The 12,911-nt window shown below is 48.2% G+C and overlaps 2 protein-coding genes across 2 annotated transcripts in view; both read right to left on the reverse strand.

Moving 5' to 3' along the window:
* Positions 1–7,159, reverse strand: part of DBNDD2 (dysbindin domain containing 2) — a 38,695-nt gene extending 31,536 nt beyond the window's left edge. The window contains exon 1 of the mRNA XM_023724454.1: positions 7,124–7,159. The gene's annotated coding sequence lies outside the window, so the exon portion shown is untranslated. The remainder of the gene's footprint in view (positions 1–7,123) is intronic.
* On the reverse strand, positions 5,343–11,065 carry SYS1 (SYS1 golgi trafficking protein). Its single transcript, XM_004370306.2, has 4 exons — positions 9,343–11,065; positions 8,897–9,135; positions 7,124–7,191; positions 5,343–5,900 (listed from the first exon to the last, which is right to left on the reverse strand). Exons 2-4 carry the CDS (start codon positions 9,056–9,058, stop codon positions 5,660–5,662), a joined length of 471 nt encoding a protein of 156 aa, XP_004370363.1. The 5' UTR covers positions 9,059–9,135; positions 9,343–11,065; the 3' UTR covers positions 5,343–5,659.
* Positions 11,066–12,911: the final 1,846 nt, after the last annotated feature.

Here is a 12,911-nt window from a genome sequence, read left to right on the forward strand (position 1 = left end):
CTCCAGCCATTTCTCAGTCTCCATATTTGTTTCCTGTCTGAGCATCATCAATCCCATCAACCTGCCTAAATTACCTCCACCGATCTTCCTTTTTAAGCACCTTCCCTTCCATCAACCATGGCGTGAACTTTTGTCCTGCATGCTATCAGCAGACCGTCAGGGCGGTGGGCTCCCAACCAAAACATCAAACCCTTTCCAGGGGTCCCCTTCTTCTTCTTCATGGAAAACTGCCTAGGAGCCCCAAATGGGGACCCGAGAGGCGTCGGCCTGGAAGAGATTGGCAACGCTTTGCTTTGCCACCCACGAAGAAGGCCACCAAGTACATAGGGGCCTCTTAGCCTTTGTGCTGAGGCTGGGATCCAGGTGCTACAGGGAGAGCAAGGGCTGCAGGCAAGATGACCCCAGCAGTGCACTCCTTCTAGCCTTATCCCACCTGCACTTGTGCTGGGAGATCCTGAACCCACAACCCCACAATTGCCCCCCCACCCCCCACTTCCATCCTTGCTTTGTTTAACTACTTCAATCTGAGACTCCTCTTCTGGGCTCAGTGAGTAAGATCTGGCTTTGGGGAGAAGGCTGCAGCAGATCTCAGGAGAGGAGGAGACCACCCCCAGAAAGGGCTCCCTAACAGTTACTGGGAGGAAAATTAACTTTGAAGTGTTTGAGCTTCTATCTAAGTGACCTTTAACAAACCCCTAAGCCTACTTCATCTGTTTATAAAATGGAGATAATAGGATCCTCTCCAGAGGGCTTTGAGCAAATCAGGCTCGAATCAGGCTTGATGTAGGTAAAGCCAGTTTGCGGGTATTGAACAAATGTTTGGCCTTTTTCCATGCCTCCTCCCTGGCTGGCCCTGTGCCATAATAAAGCCCCGAGGCTGGTGCTGGCCCATTTCTCACTAATGAGCAGCTGCCTAACTGCCCATCTTTAGGGAACTAGCTACTTGTTAACAAGCCAAGCTTATGTTCACAAGCACAACCTTTCACTGAAATGGCATCTGGATTACAAGACTGTTCCCCCTTCCAGTTGAACGGGTCATCTACCACTCAAACATGATTGGAACGGAAAGAGTATGAGGCTTGAAGCCAGACAGGGCTAGCAACCCAGCTGTGTGATGCTGGGGAAAGTTGTTTACTTCCTAGTCCTAAATTTCTTTGTCTGCAAAATGGGGAAGATAACGGTACGTATCTCATTGGTGGCGAAGGCTTGGCTACTGATCAAAAGGTTGGCAGTTCGAATCCACTCAGAGGTGCCTTGGGAGAAAGGCCTGCTGTTCTATTTGCAAAAAATCAGCCACTGAAAACCCTATGGAGCACAGTTGTACTCTGAAACACCTACTCTGAAACACTTGGGGTTATCCTGAGTTGGAACTGTTTTTTGTTTGTAAACCTCATTGGATAATGTGAGAATATGCATAAATCACTTTGTAGCGCCTGACAAAAAGGAGCTCAATACTTGGTAGCTCTAAGTCCATCACAGGCAAGCATATCTCCCTAACAGCTAAAACACAGACTCAGAGGGAAGGTGCCTCCGTCCCTATAAAATGTAGACGTGGCCTAATAACTGTACCGCTTAGATTAATGGAACACTTCCCACATGGCATGCACTGTGCTAAGTGCTTTACATGTGGCATCTCACTGAATCCTCACAAGAACCCAGGGAAATAAGAACTATTATTACCCTCATTTTACAAATGAGAGAACAAAGGTACGGGGAGGTTAAGCAGTTTACCCAAGGTCTCACAGCTAGTAGTGGGGGCTGTATGACTTAACTGCACTCCACTGCAGCTCTCTAAAGTCTTCCAGCATTGGACCCCTAAAATTCTCACCGACTTGCCTAGGTAGCGGCAGGACAGGTATTAAAACTCTCAGCTTCATCTACCCCTCATCACTCAATGCTGTTTTCACCACTCTGCTACTTTCCTACAGAAAACCTCAAGCAAGACAGTGGCTTTTAATTCCCTCTCCACAGAGGGCCTCTCCTGTGCCCTGACTCCACCACAGCCCCCCCTGCCCCAGGGTCCCCAGAGGCTAAACCCCTGAGGCTCTGTGGTCCCCAAGCTCCAGGTACTAGGAGGAGTTCCATGCCTGCACACTGACCACCTTTTGGGGCTGCCAGAAGTCACCGACAGAATCCAGGAAACTCGACTTCCAGGGGAGCCTGTTTGAGCTGTGTACCCACAGCACTCAGGGAGACCTGGAGATTCCCACTTTACCCCCTGGTGCCTGCTGCCTACTGTCCTGGCCTTCATTTGGCTTTGACCCAGACAGAGGTGCCTAGAGCCAGGGGTTAAAGATGACCTCTGAGCCAGACATCCCTTCCTCCTTTCCTCCTTTGGAGTTATAAGCGATTCTGAGCACCAGCTATGCAAACTAGCCTCCCCATGTCTCCCCAAGTGGCCCAAGTTCAGGTGGTGGGTAGAAAGAAGGGAGGTGCAGACTTTGGACCCCTAGAAAGTTAGAGGATATGCCAACTCAGCAGTTTACTAGATGTAGCTTCCTGACCTAGGTACCATCCTTTACCCTTTAGAAATAAAAACATTTCCTACATTCCTACCTTCACTTGGAAACCTGCGGCCATATTTAATGAAATGCTTTATCCACTTTTTTCAAAAGCAATAACGTGTATAAATCACCATGTGGCCTCGGTATTTTTTTTTTTTTAATACCCTGGGTATTGCAAATGGTTAAGCACATGAGCCTACGAGCTGAAAGGTTGGTGGTTTGAACCCACCCAGAAGGCACTCAGCAGACAGATCAGGCAACTTGCTTCCAAAAGATCAGTCCTGAAAACCCTATGGAGCAGTTCTATTCCGACATGCACGGGGTCGCCATGAGTTGGAATCGACTTGATTGCAAGTAACAACACAGTAAGGTGAGAAAGTACTATTATAAATGGTGATACAAGATTCTTTAACCAATCAGATCTTATACATTCCTAAATACTGACCTCTTCAGGATGAACTTACAATGTCACTTAAAAAAAAAAAAAACAACCCATTGCCATTGTTTCTGACTCACAGCAATCCTACAGGACAGAGTAGAACTGCCCCATTGGGTTTCCAAGGAGCGGCTGGTGGACTCCAACTGCCGACCTTTTGCTTAGCAGCCAAATGCTTAACCATTGGGCCACCAGAGCTCTTATAATGTCACTACTGGAGCCCAAATCCTGACTGCAAGCTCCTAACATGTAACCCTGGGAAAGTTCCTTAGTTGCCTCATTTGTAAGATACAGACGATGGTATTTCCTACTTCAGAGGGTTGTTGTGAGGATTCAATGAGAAAGGAGATGTAGAGCACTTAGGCTAGTGCTAGACGCCTATTAAGCCTGAATAGATGTTAATATTAAAATGGCAAACATGTATATGTCACTGTCACTGCCCAATCCTCTCTGGAACTCCCCTTTAGAAACTGCTTTGTTACAAATCATAAAAATCTCATTAATGTCACATAATTTTGACCCCTAAGTGTTAGCTCAGTCACTATATTACTAAAAAAGAAAAAAAAAAAAGTGCCCCCCTGACTTTGAGCAGGTTCCAAAAATCAAATTAACACTCAAGGGACAGAGATTTGTCATCAAAAAAGATATGCAAAACAACAGGCAGCAGCCCTTCAACTTAACTCACAGAGATGAGGAAAGAAACTAGAAAACAGCCACTACAGCGGATCAAGGGACACAGCATCTACCTGTGAGTGTGCTGCTGCCTTTAGAGTTTGTGGTGTCTGGGGGAAATCCCCTGACCCAGGGGACATCAACCCAGCTGTTCTTCTTGGGCCCTGCAGCCACGACTGGGGTCCCATTAATAAGCTGCTTCCTCCCAGACAGAACACTCTGAATGACTGAGGTGCCTCACCCTAGCACGAGGCATGTTCACGCAAACCTTTGTCGGTCGGCCTCAACTCCCTACTCTGCAGTGCTGAGAGCCAAGAGGCTAGAAAAAGCTTCTGGGAGAGGCAGCAAAACTCCTCATCTGGGCAGCCATCACACTGAAGGCTGAAAAAGGACAGCTCTCTTGGACAGGCTCCAGAGGAATGAAAGAGGTACTCTGATGGTTTCAATGCAGAAGTGAGTCTAGACCAGTGCACTACACTGGAACATGTTCAGAAATTACCTGCTATCATAAAAAGACCAGACTTAATGATCTGAGACTGGAGGAAACCCTGAAGCCATGGCCCCCAGAGCTGTGTTAACTCAGAACTAAAACCATTCCTGAAGACCACTCTTCAGACAAAGATCAGACTGGACTATAAAACATAAAATAATACTCATGTAAGAGTGTGCTCCTTAGACCAAGCAGATACATGAGACCAAACGGGCAGCTAATGTCCAGAGGCAGGATGAGAAGGCAGGAAGGGACACGAGCTGGTTTGATGGACGCAGGAAACCCGGAGAGGAAAGGAGAAGTGTGCTGTCACGCTGCAAGGATTGCAACTAGTGTCACATGACAATATGTATATAAAATTTTGTATGAGAAAAAAAAAAATCACGGGCAAGTGCAAAAGGAACCCCAAGGGGTCATGGCGGTCCACCAGAGGGGCAGTATAGGAGACCGCAGGTGGAGGGGGTGAGACACAGGAGTCCCTCCTGCACTTAGGGAGGAATAACTCTGTGGTTCAGGAAAGGCGAAGGTGGCCTACTAACTCTTTACAGCTCCCTTGCCTGGCTTGGCTGATCTCTCACAGTCCCAAATGTGGCATTACAAAGTGAGTACAAGAAGACCGTGGAAAATACTGTATTTATGTACATCAGATAGACAGTTGCAAACCCCTCACAGAGGAAACGCCACCCCACAGAAAAATCTTAGCAGCAAATTTCTGTCTCCCTCAGCACTATCAGCGTGGCCCGAGCTGGAAGGTTGGACTTCTTGTCTCTGGGCACCCCTCAGACCCCTTCCACTGGAAAAAGGAACTGCTGCCAGAACTGGGGTCCAGTGGGAGCTGGGATGCCTGGGAACAAGCAGTGATTCTATTACGAGGGTTAACCTGGGAGCAATGCTGGGATTCTTCTCTGGGTCCTGAGAGCTGGCACCAGGATGGGGACTCAGTAGAGGGAACTAAAGAAAGTCAGTCATGGGTTCGTGGGTGCGCGCCCATGTGTGTGGCGGGGCACAGGTTGTGCATTTTTCTTGTGCTTGATGCGTCCATCTACTGTTCTCTCCCTGACAGCAGCCTACTACTTTGCATCTACATCTCCTTCTGTGGCTGTGGATCCAGAAAGCAAGTGTTTCTCCAAACAGAATAGCTGTGGTTCAGCAACATGGCAAAGGTACTAGCTGTCCCAGGGAGGTAAGACAGATGACTAGGAGAGTGATTTGCTCCAATCAGATATCCTTGATTTTTTTCTTTTTGGAAACAACAGGCTGGTGACAGGTATGGTGGCTCAAAAGTGACATGGTTCCAATTCTGTTATTACCCTCAAAGAGTTCCCCTTCCTGGCCTCTCAGACACCAAAGCTTCAGGAGACAGAGGCCATTTTTGCAGTTGTGATCTTGAACGCTACCTGCCTTCTTCAAGGGGCCTCACTACCTCTCCCACACCAACAGAGACTTCACATTTTCAGGGTTCCTCTCAGACCCGGGCTGGACCTCATCTGGAAGGCCTGAGTAACCCAAAGTGTTCGGGGGAACAAGTGCCCAGCAGGGAGTCCAAAGGGCCCAATCCTAGACATTAGATTTAGGGGCTGAGTTGAGGGGGATCTCCTTGAGCTCCGTCCGCATGCACAGGTACTCCCCGATGACAGCCATGAGTGCAATGCACACGGCTTGGACCAGCCACCAGGTCAGCGCCGAGGGGAAACGGGAGCTGTAGAACCAGCAGCCCAGGAGGTGAAAGAAATGGACAGTGACAGTGAAATCCAGGCACTGCTTCCCTCGCCGAATGAAGTACAGCAAGCCCAGGGCACTGTGGGGAGAGGACAGCAGCGAGTTGTCACTGGGTTGTCCTGGCCTACGATTAGGTTATTTGGGGGATAGGAACAATTATGATGACAGCATAGTGATCAGAAGCTAGTGAGATAAGTGTGAAACGAGGGTTACAATGCCAGATGCCTAGAGAACCTGGCAGATAATGTCAAGAGTGGATCAGACTGGGTAGAAGTAAAAAGTACAAGCTTGATGATAAACAGCAACTGTCACTCACAAGCTCCTAGGGACTGGTGGAGATTGTGGCACCCTGAACTATACATGTTCTATCTAAAGTGGGGGATAGCAGCTACTTGCCTCTAGGCAAATATTATCATGCTGGAAGGCTGGCCTGGAATCAATAGATCTTCCCATTTTTCAAGAGAATCCAGAGACGTATATTTTTATATGAATTATCCTGATTTTCAACTGAGTGAAAAAATGTTTTAAACAACACGTGTGGGCTGACATCTCTGTAAGCCGAACAGAACATATCTGGGAGCCAAATTTAGGTCAAAGTCAGAGCACCAGTTTTCAAACCCTAGTATAACCACAAGAATAGTAATAATGTGCAAGGCATTGCTTTAAATACCTCTTGTGAATTAACTTATTTAATCCTTACAACTATGAGGTGGGTAAAATAGCCCCCATTTTACTGATGAGGAAACTAGGACTTAGACAGATTAAGTAACTCATCCAAAGTCACTAGACTAGTGATAAGGCTGGGATTTAAAGCCAAGTGAGTTTGCGTCCAGAGCCTGAGATCTTAATCACCATGTTAAACTGCCTCTCAAGAGTCAGGCAATGGTCATGAGTGACTGAGAGTGACCATCAACACCCCCCTCCCTAGTGTAGATGAGGAGCCTGAGGCCCAGAGAGGAGGGAAGTAAACTGGCCAATGACACACAGATCAAGAATAGAACCCAGTTCTCCTGACTCCCAGTCCAATCCTTTCCTCATCTCACTGCACATCAGGAAAGTGATCTGAGATAGAAACCGTCCCACTGGCAGCACGCACATAGTAACATAAGACCTTTCCAACTAAGTCAAAACAGCTATGGAGGGAGCCCAGTGATGAAGCCAGCCCTAGAATTGGCCTCTGCCACCCACTATAGTCCACCACTCCCCAGGAACAAGTGTCCAAGCTATCTCATTTCCGAATTTAGGAAGTGAGTCCCAGTGCTAAGATCCCAAAAGCCAAACAGCAAAACTGATGACACTCACCAGGTGAGGGCGTTGAGGATGAAGGACATCATGGAGAGCCGGCCTGGAGGGGTAGAGAAGCCCAGGATCTGAGGGAGAATCACAAATGGAAATATGCTCGAGAAGTGACTTGGCAGAGTCCCCAGCTGCAGGATCCCAGCAGGCCTCCTAAGGAACGAGCACTCTTCCCAGAGCACAGAACACAATACCCCTTCATCTGTATGGCAGCTTATTGTTAGCTTTCACAGACATCATTATGGTATCTCATTTGACCCTCACAGGAAGGGGGAAGACACTATCATCATCTTATAGAGGAAGAAATAAAAGCACAGAGAAGTGAAGTAACTTACTCAAAGTGATATGTAAGTAGGCAGCAAGAGTAAGGTCTAGAACAAGGTTCAGCCAACTATGGCCCTGCAGGCCAGGAACATGATTTGTGAACAAACTTTTACTAAAACACCCACATCTATTTGTTTATATATTGTCTATGGCTACTTTCGTGCTACAACGGGAGAGCTGAGTAGTTACCACCTAAAATCTTTACTACTTCATTCTTCAAGAAAAGGTGTGCTGACTCCTACGATTCAGGCTGCAAGCATCAGATGGTTCTTAACAAAGCCAGGGACTCCCATATGCCCTTCCCAGGAGGAAAGAGACTCCTAAAAGGCTGGCACCTGGCACCTGGTAAGTGTGTAACCTCATACCACCCTTGACACAATACTATAGAATGCCAAACATCTCCACATTTTCAGCTTACAAAGTCTTCTGACATTTATTATCTCATATTATCTTCACAGTAACCTCCCAAAGTCGTTATTATTATCATCTCTCTCTGGATGATAATTCACCCAAAGGCTACACAAAGAATAAACAGCAGGAGCAAAGACCCCATCCCAGATCTCCTGACTCCAAGAACCATGCTCATTAACATACACCACAGCTGCCTCTCAGATGCAACAACTTCTTAGATCTCCATTTCACTTTAAGGAGTAGTTTCTTTCATATTTCTAGATCCCCCTGAGCCTCATAACATCTTGCTGAGGGTGGCAAGGTAGGATTATTCTGCTCGGTTTCCAGAAGATCTCACAAGCTACTATGTCCCACAGCTAGTATGTTTGGGAATCGATTGTACCCTCTGCCTTTCAAAATCGAAAGTGCAGGCTGTTTATATTGCAGCCAACAACCTCTCTGCTTCTGGTCTCGTGATCTTGCAGATGGAAAAACTGGGGTTGAGAGAGGTGACAGCACTTGCCCCAGGTCACACAGACAGTAAGTTAAACTGACTCTAAAGTCCAGGTTGTTTCCACTGTACCCCCATGAATGCTCTTGTATCTACCCCTGTCCTCTAGCAGTACAATGGTTAAAGCATTCAGCTGCTAACCAGGAGAGCTGCTCTGCAGGAACCCTAGGGGGCAGTTCTACTCTGTTCTATGGAGTTGCTGTAAGTCGGTAATTGACTCGATGGTAACGGGTTCCCAACTTGGCACCCAAGAAGCTGAAGCTCAGAGATGTGAAGTCACTCTCCCAGAGTCTCAGAAAGAAGATGTATCAGAGATGTTTGAAATGCAAGCCTGTTTTATTATAACTTCCAGGTCCTTTTCTTTGTTCTAATCTGCCTGTTATCAATCAACCCACTTTATGGATGGGACAAATGAGGTTCAGAAAGGGAGAATCATTTTCCAAGGGGCATAAAGCGAGAAGGTGGCTCAGATGAGTCTAGAGCTCACTAGTGTCGGACAACAAAGCCCACTTGGTGAGGCCGAGATCCTGCTCGCGCCAGCCCGGGGACCTTACCTCGGCGTCGAACATCTGGTCCAGCGAAGGGCTGCTGCGCACCAGCCCGTCCACCAGCGCCAGCCACAGGCCCAAAGAGCCATAATAGACGGTCTGCATGAGGACTATCTGCGACAGGATTAGCAACGGGTCCCACACGTAGCTGCGGAACTGGCCTGCCATGCCGGCCCACGGAGCACGGCCGACGTCCGAGCTACCGTCAGAGCCGCGGCGCCATCGGCCCCGGGCCGCCCCAGCACCTGTGGGGACAAGCGCCAGGCCTCAGCTAGCCTGTCGTCACCATGGCAACACCACCCCGCCCGGGAGGAGGGACTGGGACGGACAGGGCAAGCCCATTCCGGAGAGAGGGCGGGGCGGACAGACCCATTCCCAGGGTGAGGAGAAAGCCAGCTCGTTCCAGCTGCTCGGCCCCCGCCCGTACTCAAGTTCCTCTGGAGTTCACTTACGACCGACGGACTCAAAGACTGACGCTTCCGAGCGCGGCTCGGCCTCACCGGTAGACCCCCGAAACAGCGCTGACAGGCAGGACCATGGAGAAGAGGCCCTACCGGCCTAGAGAGGCAAAGCTCCAGCGACGGCGGCGCCAGTAGCGGCTGCGTAGGAAGGAAGCGTTTCCGGGGACGGCTGTGGAGGCGAGGGGCTGAGATTGCGCAGGCGTAATGGGTGCAAGCCAGCTAAAGGAGGGTACTGGTAGCAGGGAAGCGAAGTACGCACATGCGCAGAATGAAGAGTGAAGGCGAACGGAAATGATACACGAAAGCGATAGAGCTTGCGTGCCCTCTAGAGGAGAAGTTTGAGTAAAGGAAGAGCGGCTAGGGGAGAGAGAAGGAGACCAGAGTCTAAGGTACAGTGTTTGGAGTTTAACGAAGTGATTAACGTTGACTATTTTCACCCTAGGTTCCCAATGTTTTCTTCTCCTAGTTAGATTCTGGGACAACTTGAATTTACAAGCTCTTTCACACATACGTGATTTTCCTACTGTTCCGCTTTTACAGACGATTAAACTAAGGCCCAGAGAAAGCAGCAAACTTATTTCAAAGACATAGAGTTAGTGGCAAAGTAAGGATTAGAATTCAGGTGTTTTCAACACCATAGTGGTGTTCTCAGCAATGATTTTGTGCTTACTGGCTGCCAGGAGGGTTAGGACATGTACAAATGGGACAGCCCCAGCCTTCAGACACTGTTCAGAATCTGGATGTATATTAGAAGGCAGAGTGGTAGAAAAAGCTCAGATTCTGAAGTCATATCTGGGCACACATCCTGACTCTGCCTATGTGTGGCCATGACTGTTTTATCTCTGCCTTCTCTTCTGAGTCCAGATCGTGTGGACAGTCAGTAAATATTTGCCGAATGAGTCAAGAATAGAGAAAGGGAAACAGCAAATTGATGAGTCACTTTCATTCCTGATCCAACGGACCAAAAGTGCTCAGCTTCATTGATCCCAGATTCCCCTTCTCTGGAGTGGAAAGAGAGAAAGTAACTGGTTCCACAAAAAGAGCCTGAGTTTAGAGCCTGCTCTATCACTTACTAGCTGTGTGACTGAGCAAGCCACTTCCTTCTTTAAACCTCAGCTTCCCTGTTTATGAAGTGAGAAGTTAGACAAGATTAACGGGTTTTCCAACATTGAATCCACCTCCACTAATTATTTTCCTATTAAAAAACAAAACAAAAACCAGAAACATGTAACTGCTGATCAGACTCCTGAACAGCATGTGGTAACTATGTTAGCACCTTGAGTTGATACAATTCCAGATAAAAGTGAAGAAACTTGAAACTGTATCAAGGGTATGTGATTTCCTTTATCATTTGGAAATACTGTAAACAGTTCACTCCTGCTCCACTTCCGGAGTCATTAGGGCCCAAAGATTTCTGAGGTGCTTTCCAGCTCTACCATTCTTTTAGCTGCCTCAGTTCAGGTCAGTAAACTGAATATATTCAAATCCCTCTGGTCCACTGACTGCTCAAGTGATACAGTGTTTCTGAGAAAACATCTACTGCTTATTAAGTCCCTTCATGATCTTGTATAGTCCTCACAATCCTAGACGGTAGATATTAACCCTTTTTTGTAGGTGTAAAGGTCCCTGAGTGGTACAAATTGTCTGCACTCGACTACTAACCTAAGAAGCCTTGGTGGTACAGTTAAGAGCTACGGCTGCTAACCAAAAGGTTGGCAGTCTGAATCCACCAGCCACTGCTTGGAAACCTTATGGGGTAGTTGTGCTCTGTCCTATTAGGTCGCCATGAGTCAGAATCGACTAACCTAAGGTTGGTGATTTGAACTCACCCAGTGGCACCGCGGAAAAAAGACCTGGTGATCTGCTTCCATAAAGATTACAGCCAAGAAAAGCTATTCTGACATACGTAGAGTCGCCTGGAGTCAGAATCCACTGCAACTTTTTTTTTTTTTTTTAAATAGGAGAGGCAGTGGAGTTTCAGAGAGGGGGCGTGATTCTGCCTAGGTCAGTATGCTCACAGGAAGCCAGCTGAGAGTCACACCCAGGAATCTGACTCCAAATACCAAGATGCCATAGCAGAAGAAAAAGAAAACAAAGGAAAGGGACAGTGAGACAGGTGGTGGCATAGTGGGAAGTGGAAAAGGAGCAGTGAATCCCTCCACCAGCGTAGCCCCAGGGGTGAAGTATTAAGACGAGGTGGGGAGGTGGGTGGAGAGGCTCAGGAAACAAGCTTGAGAAGTCAACTTAAATCCCGGAGCAGCTCTGTCTTCCGGCCAGGTGCTGGAATGGGAGGCTCTTCCTGGAGTCCGCCCCCTCACGTCATGGCGGGGGTGGGGGGGCCTCCTCCACCTGGTCTCCTCCCCAAAGGGAAGGCCCTCCCTGCTGTTCTCCTGAAATGGAAAACACAGGTAGCTTGGAACCTGCAGGGCGGCCTTAGGGTGGACTGGATAGCTGGTGTCTGATGTCATCCCTGGAGTCCAGAGCTATGCCTCTGGGAAAACCCCACTGGCCAGCAGGCCAGCCTCCTGCTGTTTCCGTTTCCCTTTAGGGTTTCAGCTCTTGAATTCCCATCTTGCTGAGCCCCGGAAATGGGCACCATCCTGTGTCTTAACTTGGGTCCAGTAAGGAAACCAAGAGTTGGGGAAAACTGTGACAACTCAGCCAGTCTTCCTTGATCGACTTGGGGATTTGACCTCAGACAGCCTGCAGAATGAGAATGTGAGTTCAGAGCACAGAGTCCGAGGTGGACCCCACTGGCTTGCTGTGGGACTTTGGGCAAGTCCCTGGCTGGGTCTCGTTGGTTGTTGTGTGCTGTCCAGTCGATTCCGACTCCTAGCGAACCTGTAAGACAGAGTAGAACTGCCCCATAGGGTATTCTAGGCTGTAAATCTTTACAGGAGCAGATTGCCAGGTCATTTCTTCTGCAAAGCTGCTGGGTGGGGTCGAATCGCAGACGTTTCATTTAGCAGTCCAGCACTTAACCATTGTGCCACCAGGGCTCCTCTGGCTGAGTCTTAGTATCCCTAATTATAAAATGAAAGAGGGACATTGAACTCCGACTTCCAAATGTAGTCGGTGGCATTGGACCATCTGAATCACCTGAGGAACATACTGCATACTCAGATTCCCAGGCCTTGTTGCAAGTCTTTTTCTGAATATCCAGAAGCAGAGTGCAGAAATCTGCATATTTATAGAGCTCCCTAAGTGATTCACATTTTGCAGCTACATAAGGAGGTGATCTGTAATTGACCCCAGACTGACTCTTCTAACAAAAAATTGCTGTCTGACCTTGCTGTGTCCATGGCTGTCTTTGGGCCCCAGGGATTTTTTCCATTTGTAATATGAGGGGGTTGGACTAGAATAGCTGGTCTCCAAGGGCCCTTCCCACGCTGCCAAGTATGTGGTTCCAAACTTATGAATGAAATTTTAAACTTTAGGTCAGAGGCAGAGTGAGGAACAGCCACAAGTCAGGACAAAGTGTCCTCTGGGTGGAGGGGAGGGCAGTGCCTTTGGTCACTTGCGTCACTCCTACACTGGGCCCCGCTGTGGGCATGTAAGGA

Source organism: Trichechus manatus, unplaced genomic scaffold (genome assembly GCF_000243295.1).
Source record: "Trichechus manatus latirostris isolate Lorelei unplaced genomic scaffold, TriManLat1.0 scaffold00008, whole genome shotgun sequence".
Taxonomy (NCBI): domain Eukaryota; kingdom Metazoa; phylum Chordata; class Mammalia; order Sirenia; family Trichechidae; genus Trichechus; species Trichechus manatus.